The following is a 22,872-nucleotide window of genomic DNA, read 5'->3' on the forward strand; positions in this document are numbered from 1 at the left end:
AATTATTTAATGTAATGATAAGCTTTCAGTGCTAACGTTTATTCAAAGAATTATTTTTAAAGAAGGAATGTTACATTTAAATTGAGTTTTTACAGAGTATGTAAGATAAAATTGAAAAATTAATTTATTACATGAATGAATTAATTTCTTTTTTAAATCAATTTGGCAATATTATATTACCTCATCAATTTTACAACAGTTATAAATTTGTACCAAAATAATTGCTGTTCATCAATTACAATAAGTACATTTTAAATTGGTATAAATAAAACTGCTAAAATGTTTTATTCTTGTATTTCAATAGAAAGAAGTTGTTCAGTTAAATAATGATGAACATGAACAAACAACTTGAAAAGCTATAGATTTTTTATTTGTAAAAAGTTCTTTAACGATTGCTTTCATGGTTTGATTTAGCAAAATACATCTCTACGGTTAAGTTGTATATACTTCAACTAATCTAAATATATTAAATAAATAATTTGATCCCTTTTATATTGATAATTGCATTAAAAACCAGATACTCAATAGGTACACCGGTGACGCATAAATTTTATTTTTTATATGTTTTCTTTGATAGTTTTATCTTAAGATTTTGTTTTAAATTTATTAATTAAAGCTTGTGTTTTGCAATTGCAATTTTTTTCCTGTTAAAGCATCGTTGACTGTTAAAACTTACATAATAGAAATTATTTTACTTAATTTAACGACGGACGACAAGAGTTGTTGTCATCATTCAAGCTATAGGTATTGTATTATCTATATGAACAATATAAAAAATTAATGCCCATGGACGGATAGGCAACATTAAAATTAAAACAATAACACAGTCTTTATAAATATTTGAAATTAATATAAGTACATAAATATAATATTATAAATATATGCATGTATAAGTAACTGAAAATTGTTTTACTCGTAGATTAAGTAATTAAATAAATAAATTTTGTGTATCATGTAGATCAAATTGTAAAAAATTATTTAAGTAAATTCATAAAGCATAATAAGAAATTCTTAGGTATGTTAGTAAAATATATTATAGTATTTTTGACAATATAGTATTTGTTTAGTCTGCACGATTTTTATTCTTAGGCAGTGCATCTTTTTGCTTTGATTTAGTAACGAGCATTTTTGAATCGTGGTCGTATGGATCAATATCACCATCATCATCTTCTGAAGCGATTCGAGGGCCCTTAACTGTTCGACCATCTGTTAAAATACAAATTTTATTAAAATTAAAATATGCTAATAACTATAATATATTTTCCAATTGCAGAGTTTAAATCGAAAGATATGGAACAAAATTTGAAGACTGATGGCAGCTCATATTAATTTCACTTAAATTATTTTGAGAATTGAGAACTTTTAAAATCAACCGAACTGTAGACTACTGCAAACAAATTTACTTAATTTTCCGATTGGATTTAACTCAATTTCCAATATTATATAGTTTATAATAGTTCTTCTTTAGGTATAAAGGATTAATCTTATTTTATTTTGCTATCTTACTTTTATCGCAAACAATATTTATCGTTTTCCCCTCAGAAGGTGAGTTTACTGAGCTAGGTACTTCTCCACGTCGAGCTTGTTCGCACAATCTAAATGCTTCTAGGAATTCATTTAAATCTACCGAACCGTCCTTATTTATATCCATCATTTTGCACATTTCTAGTAATTGTTCTCGTGTATCAGTACCAGGTAAATGATGTTCAAGAAGATCACATGCTTCACCAAACTCTTCCAGGGATATATAACCTTATGGATGAAATATATCATTGTTTTACAATTAAGGACATTACTCTATCTTTTAATTTAATATACCTGAATTATCTTTATCTAAAATACGGAAAATAGCTTCGAGGCTACTTTTGTTCTTGTAAAGAGAATCTGCCACTGATGTACTCCCAGCCTGAGCAGTTTTCTGTATAGTTGTTCAGTTAAATTTAAAATTAGTCAAATTTAATTCCAACATAATAACTTACTATAATATCTGTGTCCAACAGTTCTAGAGTATTTCTATAGCAAATTTCTGTAACGTTTGTTGTTTGTCCCGAAACATATGCCGCAGTATTCGTATCTACTGTCGAAGGAGCAAGTTTTTCTCTAAGCAACCTCCATGGTAAACCTAAATGAGTAGCCTCTTCCATTGCCTCACACCACTTTGAAAGGCTTATCTTGCCTGAAAAATTAAAAGAGCAAATATGTTATAGCTCCTCAGTTTATAAGAAATATTATTTTTTATTACGTTTGTTGAACTCATTTACCTGTTCCCTTCGTATCCCTTTTCTTAAACTCACGTTCTAGCTCTTGGCGTTTGTCAAGCAATTTGGCTCCCAACTCCTGCAAAGCCGAACTTTCAATTAAGCCAACTCTTTGGCGGAAAGTAAGTTTTCGGGTTTTCGATGCTGCTGAGGTGTATTGCACGAAATGTGTGTCGAGTTGTGGATTAAGCTTTAGATAAGCCCCTTTATTAGATCCGATAGCATAGTAGTTTGATGCCGAAAAAATCGTTATGACCTAGTGATAGTTAATATTTTAATTTTAAATTATTTTATTATATAATCTTGTAAATATATGATTTTTGCAAAAGAAATAAAATTGTCCCTTGCCTTTCCTGAATGAGTGAGTTCGTGTCCATCGGGTTTGCATTCATGAGAGCGAACTAAGAAAGACAGTTTATATTTTTGCAAAAAAGTTTGTGTTACATCAGGTCCAAAATATGTTCCGGCACCTCGAAGACTGTTAGGTTCACAACCGTCCAAATGCTGTGGGTCACTCCACATTATATCGAACACCTTAATACAAATAAATTTAATAATTACGAAGAAGTTGCAATAATCAGGTCTCTATCAAATTGTAAGGCTATGTAAGGACTATATTATATACAAAACATCATAACCTAATTTACTGGTAGAAAAGCTATACACTAATCCAAAACACAAGAATCTTGGCACGTAAAATATTATAAACAATTTTTATTTTGTAAGTTCTTAAGTTAAACTTGCCAAAAATCCTATTATCACATACTTAATCTCAAAGGATGTAACAAACTTCCACAAATCAGTAAAACATCGCCAATTACGTGCCTTTAGACGTCAAACAAAATTAATTAACGAAGCACGGAAAATTGTGAACTATGTTCATATATTTCACAGCTCCTCAGCAGAATTGGCGCAGAAAATATCAATGGTAGCGAAAAGAATTTTTACTTGTAAACCGCAATTTTCCGTAACTCTGACGGAACCATATTACTAACTTTTGACTGTTTATTGTACAAATATAAGTTTACATAACTGAACAAACATTAATTAATTTTTCAAAACTTAATGGAAGCTGGAGCATCGAAAATATTAAAGTTATAACATTAATTAAATCATTATTCATAGTTTGACCTCCTCAGGTAAAAATGCTTGCTTTTTAAAAGAGTAAATTTCAACTCACCTGCTTCCATTCCACTTTGTCTATACCTTCACCAGGAGCAGCACCACCTTCAGCAATTGGTGGTCGAAGAATTGATACATACTAAAAAAACAGGACATTCAAAAATATTAAAAACAAATTTTTAGATACTAGGATACTTTTGAACAATTATGATTTATGAATGTACCTTTCCTCTGTCTAAGCTTTTAATGAGATCCAAATTAGTAGTGTCGGATATTCCCCCATGAACGATAAGAACTCTATTGTTAACAACCGTTCCCAAAGGAAGCCATCGATAAACTTCTTCAATTAATTTTAACAGCTTTTCAGAATTATGCTATAGAATAAAAAATATTGTTTAAACAAAAGAAAGTTATAATAACATGACGATTTTAGTTTTAAAACTTTTTTACCTTGTACTTTTGTTGAACTTCTTTAATAAATCCGTATCTAGCATTCATAACAGTGTCCTCGTGGTTGCCTCGATTTAAAAAAACACCACCAGGGAAGACAAGGAAACACGACAGCAACAAAAGAAAAACCTCTAGCCCTTTTTTGCCACGATCAACAAAATCTCCATTGAAAACGTAGGGATTCTCAGTTGAAGGAAGACCGTTCTGCCAAATTATTACATATATATAAAATAAAGTTTTTTTACGTACCTAAGGTAAATTAAATTGTTTTTGTTCTATACCTTATGAAAAACTACCAAAAGGTCATCTAACTTTCCGTGCAAATCACCACATATTGTAACTTGTTTGGAAATAGCGGTCGATGCTGGATTTAGATTTGGAAGACGCTTTAGTTTATTCGATGCCTCTCTTAATATTCCAGCTACATACTTAGCATGCAAACGGTTATACTAAACAAAACAAAAGATTGAACAAATTGTTTTGATGAAGAAAATTATGTCAAACTTACTTTTTTCTTACGAAACAAATCTATCAAAGTATGGACGTCCTTTTTCTCCAGAGGAAATTTTAGGTGTGGACCACGGTAAGTCTTTTCAGAGGAATTTCCATCATTTTGTTCTGCATTATCGTCAGACTCATCCGAATATTTTGCGTCTAGATTGTCTTAAAAAGTGGTTGAACATGCGAAATCCAAATATTTAATTCTTATACTTACCAGTAGACGAAGCTCTTGATGTTGGTTGTGACTCAGATGTTCTCCCAGAAGCATCTGGGATATGAGTTAGAAGTGCATTGAAGAAGTTGTAAAGCTTTCGATAAATAAAGATTGCATAATATAATTATTTATTATTTTATTTTATTTTATTTTATTTTATCTAAAGCACAGAGCAATTAATTTTTTGAAAAGATAGTTAAAATTATAATTTTTCTAAGTTAAGCTAAAGACGTCATCATTTTGAACACGAAGCATTCATCGAAATGATAATTATTTTTAAGATATTTATGTATCTGTTTTGATTAATCTTTGTCAGGAAATATCTTTCATGCTTTTAAATTTATACTTTATTATGTATTTTCAAAGTTTGTGAAAAATAGCACATTTTGAAGGACTAAATCAAATTAAGCTTCGGTTGCGATTTGTTCTGAAAATATTTTTAAAAATATTGTTATACTTTTAATTTGTCACTAACACTATTGTGGCTTATTTATTTATTTAGTGAATTCGTTAAACAAACTAACGTTTAAACTTAAGACGTTTTTTACCTTGGAAAAGTTAGACACTCAATTCTGAGAAAAAAGGCTTCTTTCAAAAATAGCAAGCATACTGTAGATACAACAATTTTTTTTTATCTATATAAACATTATTTAGTTTATGTTCATTTTGCTTTATTAGTAAAATGTTACTATTGGTGCAAATAATAAGGCCCAAGCAGTCTCTATAAGGCTGTTGAAGTTTAAAAAAAAAAAACACTTTTTTTGGCTGATTGAATTGAAAATCGTGAAACAGTCCAAGTCATGTCAATTATTGTTGTGTAACATTCAAACCCAAAAACCTAAACGGACGTATTGAGGAAAATACAATAGATTTGTTTATTGCAAGAAACAGGTGGCATATGGCCATTCCAGGGTTCTTTAATTGTTAAGCGGGACATATACAATATACATAGTACATACATATGTTGTGGAGTAAACACAAGGTTGGTCGTCATCGAAAATGGATCTCCGGATGCAGAGTGACGCATATCTTAAAAAGTCACATGTAATACAATTCGCCCACTGGGGTGAGTATACGATAACGCGGCGCCGCGTTTTGTGCAATGGATTTTTGGAGAGGGTTTTATTACAATAATTTTGAATCCGTGTCGCCATATTTACTGGCGTTAATTATGTTTTCATGCTTAATAACGCTCGTACCCAAACATCGAAATGGGCGAGTACCGTAATAAGGTACAATATAACGTACATTGAAAATGATTGCTTAAAAACGTAAGACCCTATTTCATCATATTATAGAATAGAGCATATTATGATTACGAAACAAAATTTGACTCCAATACAGAAGCAAAATGCTTGCAAATTACTACAACTATTTTGCAATAAGACTTATGTACAAAAACTGGACAAAAAACAACACAACCAAACTCGAAGTAAGATCAAATTTGATGGTAAAAACATTTCGGAAATAGAAAATTTACCTAATAAAATAATACAAATATAAATTTTGCGTATTGAATTGCTGATTATTAAAAAACAAAAAAAAGACCTAATTGTTTGTTTTGGATTTTATTGAGTAATGTTTTCTGTGCAACATTTCAGCAGTTTTATTTCAACTGCGTACGTATTAAACGAGAAAGAATAGTGGTACACATAAACAGTAAATTAGGTTGTTATAATCATTTCTTAAAGGTGGTTATTCCACTTTTCACAAGTTCAACACTCGATACCAAAATACAATAAATTAAACATGTTCTGTGGAAAAAATTAAAGGTTAAAGAAAAATGTGTACAAACACATTTTGAAGCCATACAAATGATATAAATCAATAAATTATTTTATTGTAAGTCCCTACCTATAAACTAAATTCCCGATTAACCGTTACATGTAGATGAATACCACAATACCTTTGATATTTATTAATCTTACCTTTACTTGATCCTGTTCACCAGCATATTCGATACTCTGGAATATGGTCCAGGTGTATCGACGTCGAACTTCCATGCGAGCCAGGTAACGACGGTACCAACGCTGGATCAACAATGCCGCTTTCATGGCTTAAATTAAACAACGTAATTAAATCAACTTTATTTTATAAACACGAATTACCTTTAACCGCGGCAGGTTTTTCATGCTTAATTGGCAAACAACCCATCATTTTTAAATTTGTTTTAAACTTTGAAATAATACTACACTGAGGATCCATCAAGCAGGGTATTAATTTAAAAAAGGAACCCTATATATTCATAATACCATATTACTTCTTTTAAATGCACAATCAGAAAATACAACGGGCAGACTGTCAATTATATCATTAAACAAAACAATATTTCTGTATTAAGCAAGAAAACTTTTATTTTGAATGCTAAGACAATGAAAACCACGTCCGAACTAATAGCCATACAAATTTTCAACAAAAAAGTCTATTGTCTACCCCTAAAGGCATTGAAACAAGCTGCATAGAAACTACATTATGTGTGTACTGTAAAATAAGTTCATCCGATTGCTGTACTGTTTTGGAATGACGTATAATAAGGGTGGAAGTTCACAGAATAAAATAAAAACAAAAGGAAAGAAAGAAGATTTTAACAATGTAAACAAAACAAAATTATGACCAATTTATTTTATAACGTCATAGTCATAGAAAGGATGTTGGAAATGGACTGGACTGGCGCGTGAGTAATTGTTTTCACAGTTTGCCAAGTCCAATAATAGTGTTACTTTCTTTTTTCACTTTTTATGGGGTTAAATAAGTGAGCAATGATAATGATGGCGATGGTGATGGTGCAGTCATACTTATTACTTTTTTTAGGTAGATATCATAGCCATGTTTCTCTGGTTTGGCTTTAAAGATCATGTGTTGTAAATTATTCAATAAGCTTTCCCACAGAGAGTTTCTAAGCAGTTATAATTTTCAGTACACACCCAGCTATTTAAATTTCAGAATAGCAGAACCTAAATTGTAATGAGAATTTATTAGGTGAAGACACTAGGGATGTAGTTGCAACTAGAACCTCTACTGCGACTGCTGTCAGAATATTGAATTAATAAACACCCATTAAGCACGTTCGTTGTTCACTGGCTTATTTCACCAACTTACAAATTTTATTGTTTTTTTATATTTCCTGCCAAATTTGTGGAAAATTTATTTTCTATAATTCACAAAATGTTTGGCATAGAAAATTGTATTTGTTGATTACAATTAGGGAAACTTGTAGACATTTCATTATTATTTTCGTTTCACCAAAAGTTAATATTTAACAATCAAACCTTTAAATGTATTTGCATCCAGGTCATAGTAGCACCGAAATAAATATTTTGTGTTTTTATCGGAAAGCTTAAGCTAATATTAAAGTTTTCAAGTTTTGTAGATATTTAAACAAATCTACTTTTAAATTTTATTCTTCAAAAACAATAAGGTACAAATACTAGTTAAAGAATTACATACACAATTATCGCTTTCAATATTTGTAAGCGACTTGACTGCTTCTGTTTATTTTAAAATTTTGATATCAGCTTTCTAATAAATTTGTATCCTTTGCATCATGTAAAATTCACACATTTTATAAATTTTTTTACTTAAAAATGTTTTGCGACTTCCTTTTTGCCACAAGATCATCTTTTAAAAACCTTTATATTTTTTAGTGCTGTTATCAACATTTTTTTGCATAATAGAAATAAAAACATGAAGTACTCAATTAATTCTTTTCTCTTTAATGATTTTGTTTTTAATTTAATTTGTAAATGTACTAACTTGCAATTTTGTGAAATATGGGCCTTAGCAAACATAAGGCTCTTCAGTTTCAGGTGGCATTTATATTCGCTCTTTTAACTTATTGCTGTTTTCGTTTTATCAAAACGACAAGAATCTGTAAGCGATGGTTTTTGGCGTAAGAAACCGCCAAGCAAAATATGATCAAATTCAAAAAATACTATTTATTGAGTTTTCTAAAAAGAAATAAGAAGTAAATTGGAAAAAACCTGGTCTTCATTGAAAATGTGTAGTGATAACAAGAAATAGCATTTTTTACTACAAAACGAGTTTTTCTGATCGATTTCGAATCAAAAAAACAACCGAATAGTATAATTTTATTAATTTCTCAGAAAATTTAAAATATATAAAAAGGCATTACAATAACAGAGAGGATGGTATGTTATTTACATAAATGTCAATATAAGCACCCGCTTGGATACACTTAAGGATTTAGGAGGACGTGTGCAAGGTTGGGTGTATGTGAAGTTTCTTTTTAATTTCATTGATTTTCGAAAGAAGTATTCATGAAAAAGGTCTTGTGGGTTCAACCCTGCCTTTGCCACCTTAAGTTCTTTCTCGAAAAAAAAAACTTTTTTTCGAAAGCTGTGTCGCGTTGGTGTCTTTTTTCCTTAAGTATTTTTTTTTTTCGAAAAAAAACTAATTGCTTTCTAGAGCTGTGTCATTTTGAAGTCTTTTTTCTTATAAAACTACAATCGTACATAGTAAGGGTGATTCATTTAAATTTTGGAACATTGGTCGCATTATTGTGTGTATCTAAACATAAGTATATACATGTACATAGCATATCTACATATAAAATATAAGAACAAATATTAAACATGAAAGGGACGATTTTATTAAACTCATTATTTAACCTTTTAACTGAACTTAAAATTTGCAACTCACTTCTTTCGAGTTTGGTCATGCTCATGCCTCTTCCAGGCTTACGCCACTTCCGATACCATCCTTTTGAGTGTAATAGTTTAAGTAAACTGGAACTTGAGTGCTGGCCCCCACCGTCTTCTCCCCCTCCTCTTTCTATTTCCGATGATCGACACGAAGATGAATCTTCAAAGCTTGAGCTTCGACGCTTATCACGTCGAAAACATACACAGCTTCTCAGCATCATTTCACTCACAAGCACTATAATTATGATGCACCTCTGCCTTTAAATATTGTTCCAATATATAGATATCATCAAGAGCAGATTCGAATATAATTTGATAAATGCAATAGCTTTTGTAATTTAGGTTTTATTTCACGAAATAAAATTAGTTAGTTTCGAATAAAATTATTTCTCCGCGATAAGTGCAGGCCATTGCTTTTATAGTAATTGACGATGAGCTTTGATGAACGTTTAGAGAGATATTCCAAAAATGCATGCAAGGGTTTTCTTATTGCATTTTCCTTTAAAAAAAAGCAAAGGCAGAATAGGAACCAATCATGTCCTTGAACTAAAAATAAATAAAAAATGCATATTTACAGAAATTAGGTTTCTTTTGTTAAAAAGATTGTATATTAAATACTCGTAGCATATAGCATATAAACTAATATATATATACACATATGCATACTAATATAAAATAATAAATCAAATGAAGTTAAATAAATCTAAGGGCTAAGTATATCTAAGTATTAAGTATTAAACGTTAACTTAGATTGTCTGTATCGGACCAGTAAGTTAGTTTTATGGTATGGTTAATTAGACTAGTTTAATACATTTCTTCTATTTTTAAGCTCTTTATAACTAATAAGTTTGCATTAATAAAAATGAATTTAAACAAACAAAAATTTAAATAAAGTTTAAAGGGCTGTCATGCCAGAGCCCTTCGGCGATTTCTTGTCTGTGCCACGTGAAAGTATTTCCACGGGTACTGTCTCAAATTAGCTAATAAGATTCGGCATTAAAACAGTAGGTCCTTTCCATCCCTAAAATGACTCGCACCTAAGAATGGTTGAGAGTTGTAAGTCACTAGGCCTTGGTTACTAATGACTGTTACGCCACCTAATTGTTTGTTTTACTATACCCATTATATCATTCTATCATACCCTTTGCGGGTATGTATGTACCTGTGTGAAAAGACTAATTATTAATTTTTGATCGTATAATTATTATGTATAAGGCACGAACTCTCGCCTTACAATTAGACTTTAACTTAATAATAAAAATAACACATCATGGCAACGCTGATTTACGATATTATGTTGTGATTAAACGATTACTCTTGTTATCCAAGAAAACCCATAAAACATATGTTTCCTTCGTAACATAAACTATTTCATATAAAAAAGTAATATTTTAAACTTTCATTCAATAGTAGATCGAATGATATTTTCGTGTACAAAAATCAAAATGTTTTGTTTCTTTGTTTTGCTTGCTTAAGTTTAAATATTATGTACCTATTACATTTTTAAATTCTTTAAAAGTTTTTATTTTCGATTGCTGTTATTTAAATTAAATTAATTATTATATGTACCAGCAAGAGGTTTTTTCTACGCAGGATGAATACTTTCTTTCCTAAAAGACTCCATAACCATCTTTTTACAAAAAATCATGAAATTGATTCTACTGCTTTGTCTTAAAAGCATAACACACGGACAAAGTTACTTTGATATCCCTTTTATACTCGTAGGTAAATATGAACGATTTAGTTTGAGAGGATAGATGTATGGATGTAACGGGTGTTTACTTTAAAGGCATAGAACTTTAAGTAAACAATACTATTTTAACAGGCCATTTTTCAGCTGTCAAGTGATTTATTTTTAGTTTGGTTTGCCATTTTAAAATGAATATACTGATGCCTGAATGGCACTTGCAAATTGATCAAAACTTAATTTTTGTTTATACGTATAATAGGATAAGTCCATACTTCCGTATTTAGTTTTTAGTGATAAGAGTGATGATAATTCTCAAGTGTATGTTGAGACACTTTTCATTTACAAAAACTGAATGTTTGGTGTGCATTATGGGTTGATGGAATAACTGGTCTATTAATTTTTAAATATGATGCTGGCCAGAACGTTAAAGTGTATAGTGCATCGTTTCACGTAACGGAAACCCGATTAGACTACGTCCGAGGCAGTCGTGGTGTGAGATGCCAGAAATTGTATTTAAATTATAATACCAGAAGATTATCTTCCGAAAAAAGAAAATTTAAATGTTTAAAAAATCATGCTTGTTTTACTCTATGTCCTGCTTTACTTGACATTTACCGTTATCTTTTAGACAGTTTACAAAATGTTTGTATTAATTAAAGACTTACGTCTTATTTTGATGCAATAGCTATCTAAGTATGATATTATTGAAATATATTATTAAAAAACAGTTTTAGTTTGTGCGTGAAAGAGTTATAAACATAATTGAATATAAGTAGGTACTTAATGAATTGAATAATAATTTTTGTAAATTAATTTGTATAATATTATTCCTTTCGCTTTTACCTTCTTGGCAACCATCCAATGTTTACAATTCGAATTGTTTTCACTTTCTCTACAATTGCTTATGGCGATGATTATGTATTTGATAATCTCTCTAGTTTTTGATAATCTCTCTTGAAAATAAATTTGTGATATGTAGCTAACGATCATATCGAAATAATTTAAAAATATCAAATACTAAACAATACCGGCTGATTGTCAGGTGGCACAACTGTTTAAATAAATTATTTAACAAAAGTTCCAATTGTTTTTATTTTTCGTTCATTTTCTACATAATGTGACGTTAAAAGGCCATAGGCCACTTATATACATATAAGTCACCAATCGTCGCAATGGTCCATATGGAATTATAAAAACAAAATTACTCTTTATCAAAAACATAATATTACGAGTATCTTCAAAGAATTTTTCAAATATGAAAGTCGAAGGGGCCTACTATATTTACTATACTAAAGAATAGATACTCAAGAATTTGTATTACTTAAATTCTACTCTCACTTTATGCTTCCATCGTTTAGTATCTTTGATGTATGTTCTGTGCACTTATTATCTACCAATCTAATTATCTTTTGATATTGCTTTAAGGTTAAAAAAGACAATAATTTGATTGATTTCGAAAACTCAAGGTTAGCGTAGATTAAAGGTCTTTACCAACTCAGTACTTGGAGTTATTTTGGAAAAAATATTTACCAGCTTTATTGCTTTGAAGAAAATTGTCGATGAGATGACATAAATGGACCCATGTTATATATTTAAATAAAGCTAAAAGTAAGAATGAGGAAATATTTGTTTTCAGTGTTCGCGGTATACATACATTCTAAATATAAGTATGGTGTTGACATACTCCGTTTTTTGCTTATATTTAGGATGTTCTTTATATATGAACAATTAATCCTGTTATACCTAAATATATACCATAACAATTTGATGTGTATTATTTTATCTATTTTCTTTTAACTCGAAATTAAGCTTTTAAGATATAAATTTTAAATTCAATTACTATCAAATTATTAGGTGTGTATGTACGGTAGGCACATTGTTTAAAACATTTAGTTTATAAACTACTCTTTGTTCTGTAATTATAATTTTATCTATAGTCACTATAAAAAGGATAGTTAATCATTAAATTGAAGCAACTTACATTAAAACATTTAATAGTTTAAAAAATTTAAACATACATTTTAAACTAAAATATTTGGCACACTTCAGCTCACTCTCCATGATACATTTTTACACTTTTTTTTTAGGAAAATTATTGTTTTGTCATGACCATGGCCTGTACTATACGAATTTATGTTGTACTTTTCAGTGGAATTTTTAAAGATATATTATTGCAGCGCAAGAAGAATTATTATCACTTTTTATGGAAATATTGCTTTATCACAAGAAATTGCATATTAAATAAATTAAATAACTAAATAAACTATTAAACCACAAATTAAAAAAGACATTAACGTACAAAATTTACAAAATACTACTTAAAAAACTGTTTTCATGTACTGAACGCCTAAAGTTTTTGGGTTTCTCCATTCACACAAAACTCAAATCCGTTTGTATCTATGGATTTTTAGCAAATGTTTCACCTTTGCTTCTTTTAGCTATTCTGTGCTATTTTCGTACATATCTTCGTAAAGCGGCAAAATTTATACAAAGGGTTTCTATTCTCTTAAATACATCAAGAGATTTTAGATTTTGCGCAGTACTTTTGTGATTAGTGGTTGCATGACATTAAAAAATTGATTGTCGGAACATACAAAATGCCTTGTTGACTAGTCAAAGTGTCTCTCCGTATTCTTGGAAACATAAACACAAAACACCTCACTCACTTTCCTTTTTTATTTCCATTGGAGATTCGCTTTTAAATTAAGAGATATTAAGAATTCGTGGGGAAAACTATACAACCTGGCATAGCGATTGTTTGAATACAGTTAGTTGCAGGCTATTATGTATTTTTAATTTATATAGATAGTTTTTATTTATTAAGGTTAATTGGATCTTATTTTGTTAATGTTTATAAATCATTCAAGTGTCATTATCTATTTTTTTCGGTTGCTCAATTTTTAAATTTGTGCTTGGATATTTTTTATTGGGTGAAACATCAACTTTGTGGTTTAAATTTGAAAAACGGCTGTGGAGACCTTATCTAAGAAGGTAAGAGAAAAACTTTTCTAATAGCTGATGCAGAACTGTACTAACGCCATATAGACAACCACTATTTATCTCACCTATTACTTCCTAATTACAATTCTAAAATAAAGTACAGCAGATTGCAATATTAAATATTTATCAAAATGGAAAAAGCGGTAAGAAATGTTTTACGTAGTCGTGCTATAATTTCACTTTTAAAACATCAAAAATTGTTGTCTTGTTTTCTTAAACAATATAATTTACATGGATATAGCCGCTCAAAAACCACTGGGAACTGGGAACCGCGATAATGTTCAAACACCGGACTCTCCGTCGTCGTGACGCGTCGGTTCGCTATATCTCCATGATTAAATAACAGTTTTAAAATTGTATTTTAACAGTTAAGAAAGCAGTGTTTGAAAAAATACTATGTTAATCCCCTTCGGAAAGGAAAGATAATGTCCAGAGAATTGAAGATCCATTTCTATGTTAGAGAGCATCTACACATAAAGAGCTATCCACGCACTACACATCATTCGTTTACACTTGCTCTAAAAAGTTCTTGTGTAATGAAGCAAACGGCTTTTATCATCGCATGGTAGAAATTTGAATGAACTTATTTTTAGGAAAGCGATACAATTTAGGTGACATCATCATGCTCAAACCTCAAAAAACATGAAAGTGGACAAAAGTTAACAAGTTGTTCAACAACTATGTGATAGGGGGCTTGAATAATGGTTAAACGAATACGCTTTTAACCAGAATAGAATAGAAACATTTTTTAAAGGACTCTAAAGAGGAAAACAAAGCCAAGGCAGTACAAAACTTGCTTGTTTTAAGGAAGCTTCAGATTGAGGAGATCGCGGAATCGAATTGAGATTTCGATCCATGTATATGGTGGCACTGAATCGAATTCAAATGGAATCGAAATTACATTTGGGTTTTATTTGTGTGCGAACTGCTACGTGAAATACATTTTAATATTATTATTAAATTCAGGTTAGAATTAAAATTACTCCATTTAAATGGGTCGAGTAATCCTATTTCGATCCGATCCAGGACTATACGGCGCTAAATCCTGATTCAACTCGGATTCAATTCTCCTTGTAAACACGGTAAAAGATTATCACCATCAATTATATTATTTAATTCGTATTCAGCAGTTGAATTTTCGAAAACGAAAATCATACCCGAACAGACCTTAAATCTGTTATCTTAATCAGCTGTTACTCAAAATAAGTAATACAGATATGCATATAATATCCATAACTAGAAAAAATTGATTTCTTTTGTAATGTTTTCGTACTCCTTTTTGTGTCAAACTTAACGAAATTGTGTACGTTTGATAAAAGACACACAAATTTGTCTTTATTCTTTTAGGATGCATAGCACATTTCATGCTGAATACTAAAAATGTGACATTTCTTCCCTGTTTTTTTGTTTAAGTATTGCCGTACTTGATTTTTTTAGAAAATTTAATTGAATGCAAGGTCGGCTCTTTTTAAATAGAACAAAAGATATCAAAAAAGAGATTCTAGTATTCAAATGCAGAAGAAACTTAGCATATACCCTACCTTGAACCCAAATCCTCTCGGTTACTACGCCGCACTATTAATTCAAAATAGTAGTGGCTCTAAAAGCAAAAAAGGTAGTGTTAAATCTAAAAAACAAAAAAACGTTTTTTCCTCACCTTTAATTATTATTAATTTTATTTTTGTAAACCTGTTCTATTGAGAGTCCTAACTAACTGTAAAAAAAAATCAGAAGGATACTCGTTCTACTATGATCGAAAGTCAACTCGACCATTTCGTAATAGATTTGGCATTCAGAAAACCAAGTTCAAAATTCATAAGAGATTTTTTAATATCGTATAGGGATTTAAAACTTAATAACAAATAAAATATCTCACCGAATAGGACTAAATATCTCTAATATGTATATTCTGCTTCGGAACAGCCTTGTTGAACAATTAAACAGACCTAATGAAATTTTTGCTGAAAAGCAATGCGATATAGAATGACAGATGACATGTACTTCAATCAAATCCCGCCAAGCTGAATGCGGCGAATTCAATCTGACATTTTAACTTCGCTCTGCTTGAGACAAAAATCAACACAGAAAAATACACCGAGTCGAAGTTGACCGAGACCGTAAAAAAGAGAACTATCAAAAAGACAAAATTCTGGAAAATAATTTTGTATTTTATGGTGGCTTCATGTCAAAATATTTGTTTTTTGTCTATTACGTTTCGTTTGTATGAACAGAAATAAAGGAATAAAATAATTCCCCAGAAGGTATACAATAAAACATCTTCAATAACTCAACTCAACTATGAAATGGGTAAGTAAAAATGAAAAGAACAATAAATGCCTTCTTTATTCTTTGATTTTTCGTAAGTTTAAATTAAAGAAAACTACTTATCTCTTGCATTTCTCTTCGTAACATTGCTCAAAAATGTTGCATTTTGTAATATCTTTCAACACAACAAAACAACAGGACTAAAAGACAAAATGCATTAATAGCAAACTAACTGCTTAACTGCAATAACCAAAACTGGATATTTGGGAAATATAATATTATAATTAAAATAATAATACAAAATCTATCACTTCAAGCGCGATTCTATTGATAGAGCGTAGAGCGTAAAAAATCTTTGATTTGAATTCCTCTTTAGGAATTTGTAGAAAATTCAATCACAAAAAAGAAAGAAACTCTCAATACACATCGGCTGACAGCACCGTGGCTGAAGCCAGTGAAGTAACCACTAATTCAACAACTGATGTAAGTAAATATTTTGTATTGCTATTGATTTGTTGTTGTTCTTTCGCTGCCGCTACGGTCCCCTTTCAAAATGATTTTACACGAACATTATTTTTTAAGTTTTATGCCCCACTCCTACATACCAAATCACGTTCGGATGTTTTGTTTTCGTACCTATACCTTTTCTAGATACTTGCATTTTTTGGTTAATTCTGTTATTATTTACCAATTGGCTATCAATCATTATTTCAACTCCATCAAATACTCTTAAATACCTACATAATTATAACTTGAATTCAATTTTTCAAACACAACGACAACTAACTTTTTATAAATATTTATATCCACTGCCCCGCACGAAATGTTAGAAAGCTTATTGTTGACTAGTTAGTTATCAATACCTAGCCACTCCTCCTCATGCCATCTTTCTTGATGTATATTTTATAGGCAATGCCTTCAGCAATAAGTGGTGGCGGTGGACATTCCTCGCACACGGTAAGTATACCAAGCAACGAAGAATGCGGCATCCGAGACGTTTGGAAGCACAATCTTGAAGATGAATTCCGCACTATCCGAAAAGTGGTTCAAAAGTATCACTATGTTGCAATGGACACAGAGTTCCCTGGTGTTGTTGCACGGCCGGTAGGAGAGTTCAGGTCAACAGCTGACTATCATTACCAGTTACTCAGATGCAATGTGGACTTGCTGCGCATTATTCAACTTGGCTTGACTTTTATGGATGACGAAGGCAAGACCCCACCAGGCTATTCGACATGGCAGTTCAATTTCAAATTCAATCTTTCGTGAGTATCTAATTGAGTATAGTACTACAGAACTTGTTAATAGTAAAGCTTCTATTATAGAGAAGACATGTATGCACAGGACTCCATTGATCTGCTGCAAAACTCTGGCATTCAATTCAAGAAGCACGAAGAAGACGGTATCGACCCATTGGACTTTGCCGAACTGCTGATGTCGTCGGGAATTGTTTTGGTTGACAATATTAAGTGGCTATGTTTCCATTCTGGCTATGATTTTGGATATCTGCTCAAGTTGTTAACAGACCAGAATTTACCAGCCGATGAGAGTGAATTTTTCGAACTGCTTCGCCTGTATTTTCCGAACATTTACGACATCAAGTATCTGATGAAGTCGTGCAAAAATCTTAAGGGTGGCCTTCAAGAAGTTGCCGACCAGTTAGAGCTTCGTCGCGTCGGACCACAGCATCAGGCAGGGTCTGATGCGCTTTTGACTGGAATGGCGTTCTTTAAAATGCGAGAGGTACAAAAATTATCATCAAATGATAAAAACTTTAACATTGAAATCACCCCACCATACCTTGATCGTACAATTGAATTTAATTCTTTTGTTTATGAAGCATAAAATGAAAAAGTACTATGTTTATTTTTTCAACTAACTTCATTTCATTTTGTTGACTATTTTTATTTCTTTCTTTTAATCCTCATTTTGAAGTTTTTGAGTTTTATTTTGTTTGAACTGATGAAACTTTAAATTTTCATCTGCATTGTTGAGTTTTATTTTTTTTTATATCTACATTCTTATTGTTGTTTGTTCATTAAATTTTGGAATTAATAATGAATTTATTAAATTAAACAAAATGAACACAATAATTTGGTTTCTTTTTTAATTTGATTTTCATTTGTTGCCTTTCAATTCTATTCCCATATTACTAACCTCATTCCAAAAAGGCACCATCATCATCAAAAGAGATACATTATTAATTTATCGAATCTTCAAATCATATTCCTATTTGTTTTGTTTATCTTTTTCTATTTCCGTAGATGTTTTTCGAGGATAATATTGACAACGCTAAATACTGTGGGCACCTATATGGGTTGGGTACATCTTTTATTGTAAACGGAGCCAATTTCCATGAGAACAACACCGAAAATAATAATGCAACAACGTGATTTTCTAATGTGCGAGTCATAATACATTTAATAATAATACATACCTTCTTCTGAGAAAATATCAGATTTGTTTGTGTAACATTAACTTAGCAAACAAAATAATATTTGTCTAGTTTTTTGTTCTCTTTATTATAAGAACATCGTAATAGTAAAGTTATGGATGCAACCAAAATCCGACAACCCGCGCTCATTAAAGTAAAAACGTATATAAATCACTTATAAGTTCATACATTTTATTTAAAAATTAATATATATGTGTATAAGGAATACATTTATATATAAATTTACATCTAAAATAAAAAAAAAATCAAACCATAACCTTTGGTATAAAGTTTTCTTTTTGTTTGTAAATATATTGCATTATTATTTTTTTATACATAAAAATACATTACAGAATTAATTATTATTTGCGTTAATATTTAGAAAATTTTGTTCTTTAGAAAAGCCCACATCACCACAGTAACTTAGACATGCGCCAAAAACTCATCAAAATTGTGGAGATTGCTCTTAAAACAACCTAAAAGTATGAATCCAATAAGAGTTATTTGTCGTTCATATTTTGTTTTGTTCAATGTTTTTCAGTCACTGTCCAAATTTAAAACGAAAAATTATATATTTTAGAATAAAGGAAACAAAGGATTATGTCAAATGTGAATTTGGAGTAGGGCGTGAGACCAACGGATTTGAAATTGCTACCAAATAAAAGTTTATCACTACTTAAAAATTGCATTTTATGACGACGCACGAGACACAAAGCCTTCTTATGTACCGAATGGAACTGGAGGTTTTATATATCAAATGAAAACTATTTTTGACAAAAATGATACTTTTTGTTTAATATATAAATCATCAAGATCCGTTAAGTATTTACATAGAAAATTTAACTTTAAGGTACAGGAAACCAAATATATAATATACAAAAACATTTAACATATACAATTTGAAAAAAAAACTCTGATCTTCAGCGGTTTTGAAACTAGTCCCCATAGAATAAAAGTATGTAGAAGTCTTAAGCTTTCAATTCGGTTGATTCTACGAGCAAAATACCGATCGTTCTTTTCATTAAGTATTATTTACATATACATGCATATATACATATGTATCATCTTCTATTCGGAAAAAAATATATCTCACACATTTTGGTTTGTGTATGTAGTGATGGATAAAATAACAGAAACGAAGGTTTCCACTTTATTCAAAAATTGATAACGGCATTAAAAAGTGAGGTTTTCATAATTTAACTACGCTATACACTTAATAAAAAACGGTATAGCAATTTGTCATCAGTTTCTTGTTTGGACTTAGGGTAAAATATTGAAAATATGCGAACCTTGTCTGGAAAAAATAATAAAAGCAAAGTGTTTTTTCTTGTGATCCTGAAGAATTATTCGTTTTACTTTTTATAAAATAGCCCTTTTCTAAAACACCATTTTTTCAAAATAAATAAAAAGGGATTTTTGATTAAATTCCACTAGTTTTAAAGTATGATGAAACAATAGACTTAATAGTATAGGTCTTGAAGAGGTAAAAAAAGAAAGTGCCCACTGTCCTTCGTAAGGGTACAAAGCTGAAAAGAGAAGTCGTATTTTGATAAGCTGCTACTGCCCAAGTTTTCTTGCATGAATTAAGTTTTTCAATCAAATAATTCCACTGTGCAAATAGGAATATTTTGAATAAATATCTTATATTTATAAAAATAAACATACATTTATGGAAAAAGTATAACATCAGATTACGAAGAAATTCGAATCTGATCCCAAATAACACAAATGCATAAGAGAGTTAAGAACTTTGGTAGAAGTAAACTGTTCATAAAACGTTTCTCTTATTTTTTCAAGGCAAGTGGTAGAAAATACTTTTTTTTTATAATTATTTCCTTTAAACAAATTTAATGCGGTATTTTTTCTTTTAAACTACGAAGAGTTGATGAATAATTTTAAAACTTTGGTAAACTCTTGCCAATGCCCTTTAAATTACAAAATAAGTTCAAGGCAAATATCTTTACTTTTTTTTTCCAAAAATATATTTTTTGGTTGTAAACAAAAATTGTTATTGTTTTAAATATATACTAAGATGAATGAGAACCAAAGGTCTATAAAAACAGCTTTCTTATCCGAGTAAACCACCTACATTTGGCAGTCCCCCAGCGTTACCGACACTTCCAAGACCTGACTGGATCGTATCAGTGAAATCTGATGTAAAATTGCTCAATACATTTTTCACCGAAAGTATGGTTTTTGCAAAATCCTGGCACGTTGTTGATTGTAATGGCTTCAACGGAACACCCCACAATAGCAGTTCGCAAACCCTAAAATCTGGAAAAAGTTTAATTTTCGTATCGATTTTTATAAAAGGTGTACCATCGCCTCCAGCGATCAAACTTTTAAAAAAAGAAGCCTCATCGTCACTATTCGCTTTGGCAAATTTAGTTAGAAGAGATATAAAATTGTGTCGGACTTGAATATCTTCAGGTTTCGTTAAGCTTGTATTCGGCAGAGGATTGCCCTCAACATCATTTGCATTGAAAATGTAACCAAGTTCATCCCCATGGCCAATAGACGATACATTCGTTTCCGAAGCAACAATAGGAAGGCCACGGAGAAAATTGACACCTTTAGACGTGGAACCTTCGTATTCAAAACTGTATAGATAAGCTGAAGATGTCTTTGCCCATGTTTGTGCAGTTAATACGGCAGGCAAGTTGAAAAGAACATCAGTTGTTAAGTTGGTGATCTTTAAAAAAAAGTTCTGTGCTTAAAAACAAGAAACTTAACAAAATTTAAACAGACTACCCGTACCTTGGAAATTATTTGAAGAGTGTCAAGAGATGCAGGCACTTTAAGTAAATCTTTTAATCCAAAACTAAGACTTTCAGCACCTGGCAAAATCGGTTTCATAATATTTTCCGTCAATTCATCCACACGAAGAAATGATTTTAAGCTTGGTAACGTATCAACAAGAGAATTTAAAATACTCTCTGCTGATTTCTGCAAATCATTTGTAGAGTTAAGATTAATGGCATTGGCTGTTTCTTGCTTAGCAACACCGATCAGGAGGGGTATTTTTGAAAAATTTCCTTTTGATATTGACTCTTCGGGCTGATCCGTGGTAATTCCTGGTAACCCTCTTTCATCGTTCGGCTGCTCTACGTGGGGGTTGAATCCAACGCATCCAGATAATTTTTTAATCACCGCCCGTCCATACAGACGATCTTTTTGCGCTTGAGAATCCTTTAACACAATTTCTTCGGCAGTTTTCTGCGAAAAAATTAAAACAAACTTATTAACTTTGCATTGTTGAATTTAAGTTTGTTGGCTATACCTTTCTGAGGCAAAACACAACTTCCGTTTCATTCGTTGTGGGGCATTCATTTATTTTAGCAATCTCTTGTAGCGACTGCACTGGTGTGTCGTCCTTAGCATATTGGGACAGAGCAGATCCTGACATGGCTACCACGCCTGTAACTGACCCACTACGAGGCGACATAGATAAAAACATAGCACTTGCTGCACCCGATCCGTGACCTATAAGTTTTATCTGCCTGGGATCCCCTCCAAAAAACGCTATGTACTCTTTTACCCATCTCAACGCTGCCGCCATATCAAACATAGCGAGGTTTCCATTGAACTGTTTACTTCCATCGCCAATGATGCCCAAAGTCCCGAGTCTATATTGAATGGCAACAATTATCAATCCACTCTTAGCTATAGGTTCGGCATCATATTGGGCTGCAGATCCGTACCGAAATGCCCCTGGATGAATCCATACAAATACGGGAAGACCCGTAGTTTCGTCAGGCATCTGTGGTGTATATATATTAAGGAGAAGACAATCTTCATTGCCAATCACGAAATTTGGTTTATCGTAGTGTGGTTGTGGACAAGGTGGCCCGTGTCTTGTGGCATTGATATCACCTTCTAACCTCCGATACCTGGGCCGACTGAAGCGGTTCACACCTACCGGCGGATATGCGAATCTTAGTCCTAAAAATGAATAAACTCCAGTTATGGAATTCCGGATCCCTTCTACTCGCGCATATCTATTGTATACTCTCGTGAAAACAACTGGATCGTCCGGTGGCGGCTTAGCTGCTTCTCTACCACCAACAATTCGTTTAATCCGTAGACTTTCAGTAGTGGTAATATCCGTGCAAATAAAAATAACGAGAAGAGTGTTTAAATTCATTTTATGTGGCTGTTAGAACAAGCAATGATGCACTAACCTTCATAAACCACAAAATTATATAAGGTTTACATGCATTTAAATCAGACTTGATAGTTTCGAAATCATTATATACATACATATAACATAAAGTTAC

The 22,872-nt window shown here is 31.1% G+C and overlaps 3 protein-coding genes across 6 annotated transcripts; 1 reads left to right on the forward strand and 2 right to left on the reverse strand.

The window, feature by feature from the left end:
• Positions 1-2: 2 nt before the first annotated feature.
• LOC129942980 (serine/threonine-protein phosphatase rdgC) lies at positions 3-13,324 on the reverse strand. Of its 3 annotated transcripts, none has more exons than XM_056052171.1 (15): positions 12,915-13,324; positions 9,205-9,752; positions 6,474-6,601; positions 4,546-4,639; positions 4,339-4,493; positions 4,112-4,279; positions 3,831-4,034; positions 3,605-3,754; positions 3,439-3,519; positions 2,607-2,792; positions 2,262-2,514; positions 1,980-2,176; positions 1,819-1,918; positions 1,507-1,752; positions 3-1,206 (listed from the first exon to the last, which is right to left on the reverse strand). In XM_056052171.1, exons 2-15 carry the CDS (start codon positions 9,425-9,427, stop codon positions 1,064-1,066), a joined length of 2,328 nt encoding a protein of 775 aa, XP_055908146.1. In that variant the 5' UTR covers positions 9,428-9,752; positions 12,915-13,324; the 3' UTR covers positions 3-1,063. The 3 variants fall into 3 exon arrangements, with proteins under 3 accessions (XP_055908146.1, XP_055908147.1, XP_055908148.1); XM_056052172.1 differs by having other exon boundaries at positions 12,878-13,324; XM_056052173.1 differs by lacking the exons at positions 9,205-9,752; positions 12,915-13,324 and adding an exon at positions 6,654-7,995.
• Positions 13,325-15,959: 2,635 nt separating this feature from the next.
• Positions 15,960-18,872, forward strand: LOC129942985 (CCR4-NOT transcription complex subunit 7). 2 transcript variants are annotated; one of them, XM_056052180.1, is made up of 5 exons: positions 15,960-16,203; positions 16,360-16,644; positions 17,071-17,426; positions 17,487-17,904; positions 18,426-18,872. In XM_056052180.1, exons 3-5 carry the CDS (start codon positions 17,074-17,076, stop codon positions 18,552-18,554), a joined length of 900 nt encoding a protein of 299 aa, XP_055908155.1. In that variant the 5' UTR covers positions 15,960-16,203; positions 16,360-16,644; positions 17,071-17,073; the 3' UTR covers positions 18,555-18,872. The 2 variants fall into 2 exon arrangements, with proteins under 2 accessions (XP_055908155.1, XP_055908153.1); XM_056052178.1 differs by lacking the exon at positions 16,360-16,644.
• Positions 18,767-22,778, reverse strand: LOC129942981 (carboxylesterase 5A-like). The gene is made up of 3 exons (XM_056052174.1): positions 21,876-22,778; positions 21,353-21,811; positions 18,767-21,287 (listed from the first exon to the last, which is right to left on the reverse strand). Exons 1-3 carry the CDS (start codon positions 22,737-22,739, stop codon positions 20,664-20,666), a joined length of 1,947 nt encoding a protein of 648 aa, XP_055908149.1. The 5' UTR covers positions 22,740-22,778; the 3' UTR covers positions 18,767-20,663.
• Between the last annotated feature and the right edge of the window lie 94 nt (positions 22,779-22,872).

This window comes from Eupeodes corollae, chromosome 1 (assembly GCF_945859685.1).
Source record: "Eupeodes corollae chromosome 1, idEupCoro1.1, whole genome shotgun sequence".
Lineage (NCBI taxonomy): Eukaryota > Metazoa > Arthropoda > Insecta > Diptera > Syrphidae > Eupeodes > Eupeodes corollae.

What these genes read in the sequence shown, in the direction of transcription:
- LOC129942981 (XM_056052174.1), bottom strand. Translation starts at nt 22,739, where the DNA reads ATGAATTTAAACACTCTTCTCGTTATTTTTATTTGCACGGATATTACC. An exon ending in TTGTGTTTTGCCTCAGAAAG is followed by an intron (nt 21,812 to 21,875) that starts GTATAGCCAACA and finishes ATTTTTTCGCAG; the next exon opens with AAAACTGCCGAAGAAATTGT. An exon ending in CTCTTCAAATAATTTCCAAG is followed by an intron (nt 21,288 to 21,352) that starts GTACGGGTAGTC and finishes TTTTTTTTAAAG; the next exon opens with ATCACCAACTTAACAACTGA.
- LOC129942985 (XM_056052178.1), top strand. An exon ending in AATTTCAAATTCAATCTTTC is followed by an intron (nt 17,427 to 17,486) that starts GTGAGTATCTAA and finishes CTTCTATTATAG; the next exon opens with AGAAGACATGTATGCACAGG. An exon ending in CGTTCTTTAAAATGCGAGAG is followed by an intron (nt 17,905 to 18,425) that starts GTACAAAAATTA and finishes CTATTTCCGTAG; the next exon opens with ATGTTTTTCGAGGATAATAT.
- LOC129942980 (XM_056052171.1), bottom strand. Translation starts at nt 9,427, where the DNA reads ATGATGCTGAGAAGCTGTGTATGTTTTCGACGTGATAAGCGTCGAAGC. An exon ending in AAGTTCAACAAAAGTACAAG is followed by an intron (nt 3,755 to 3,830) that starts GTAAAAAAGTTT and finishes TTTATTCTATAG; the next exon opens with CATAATTCTGAAAAGCTGTT. An exon ending in AAGGGATACGAAGGGAACAG is followed by an intron (nt 2,177 to 2,261) that starts GTAAATGAGTTC and finishes TTAATTTTTCAG; the next exon opens with GCAAGATAAGCCTTTCAAAG.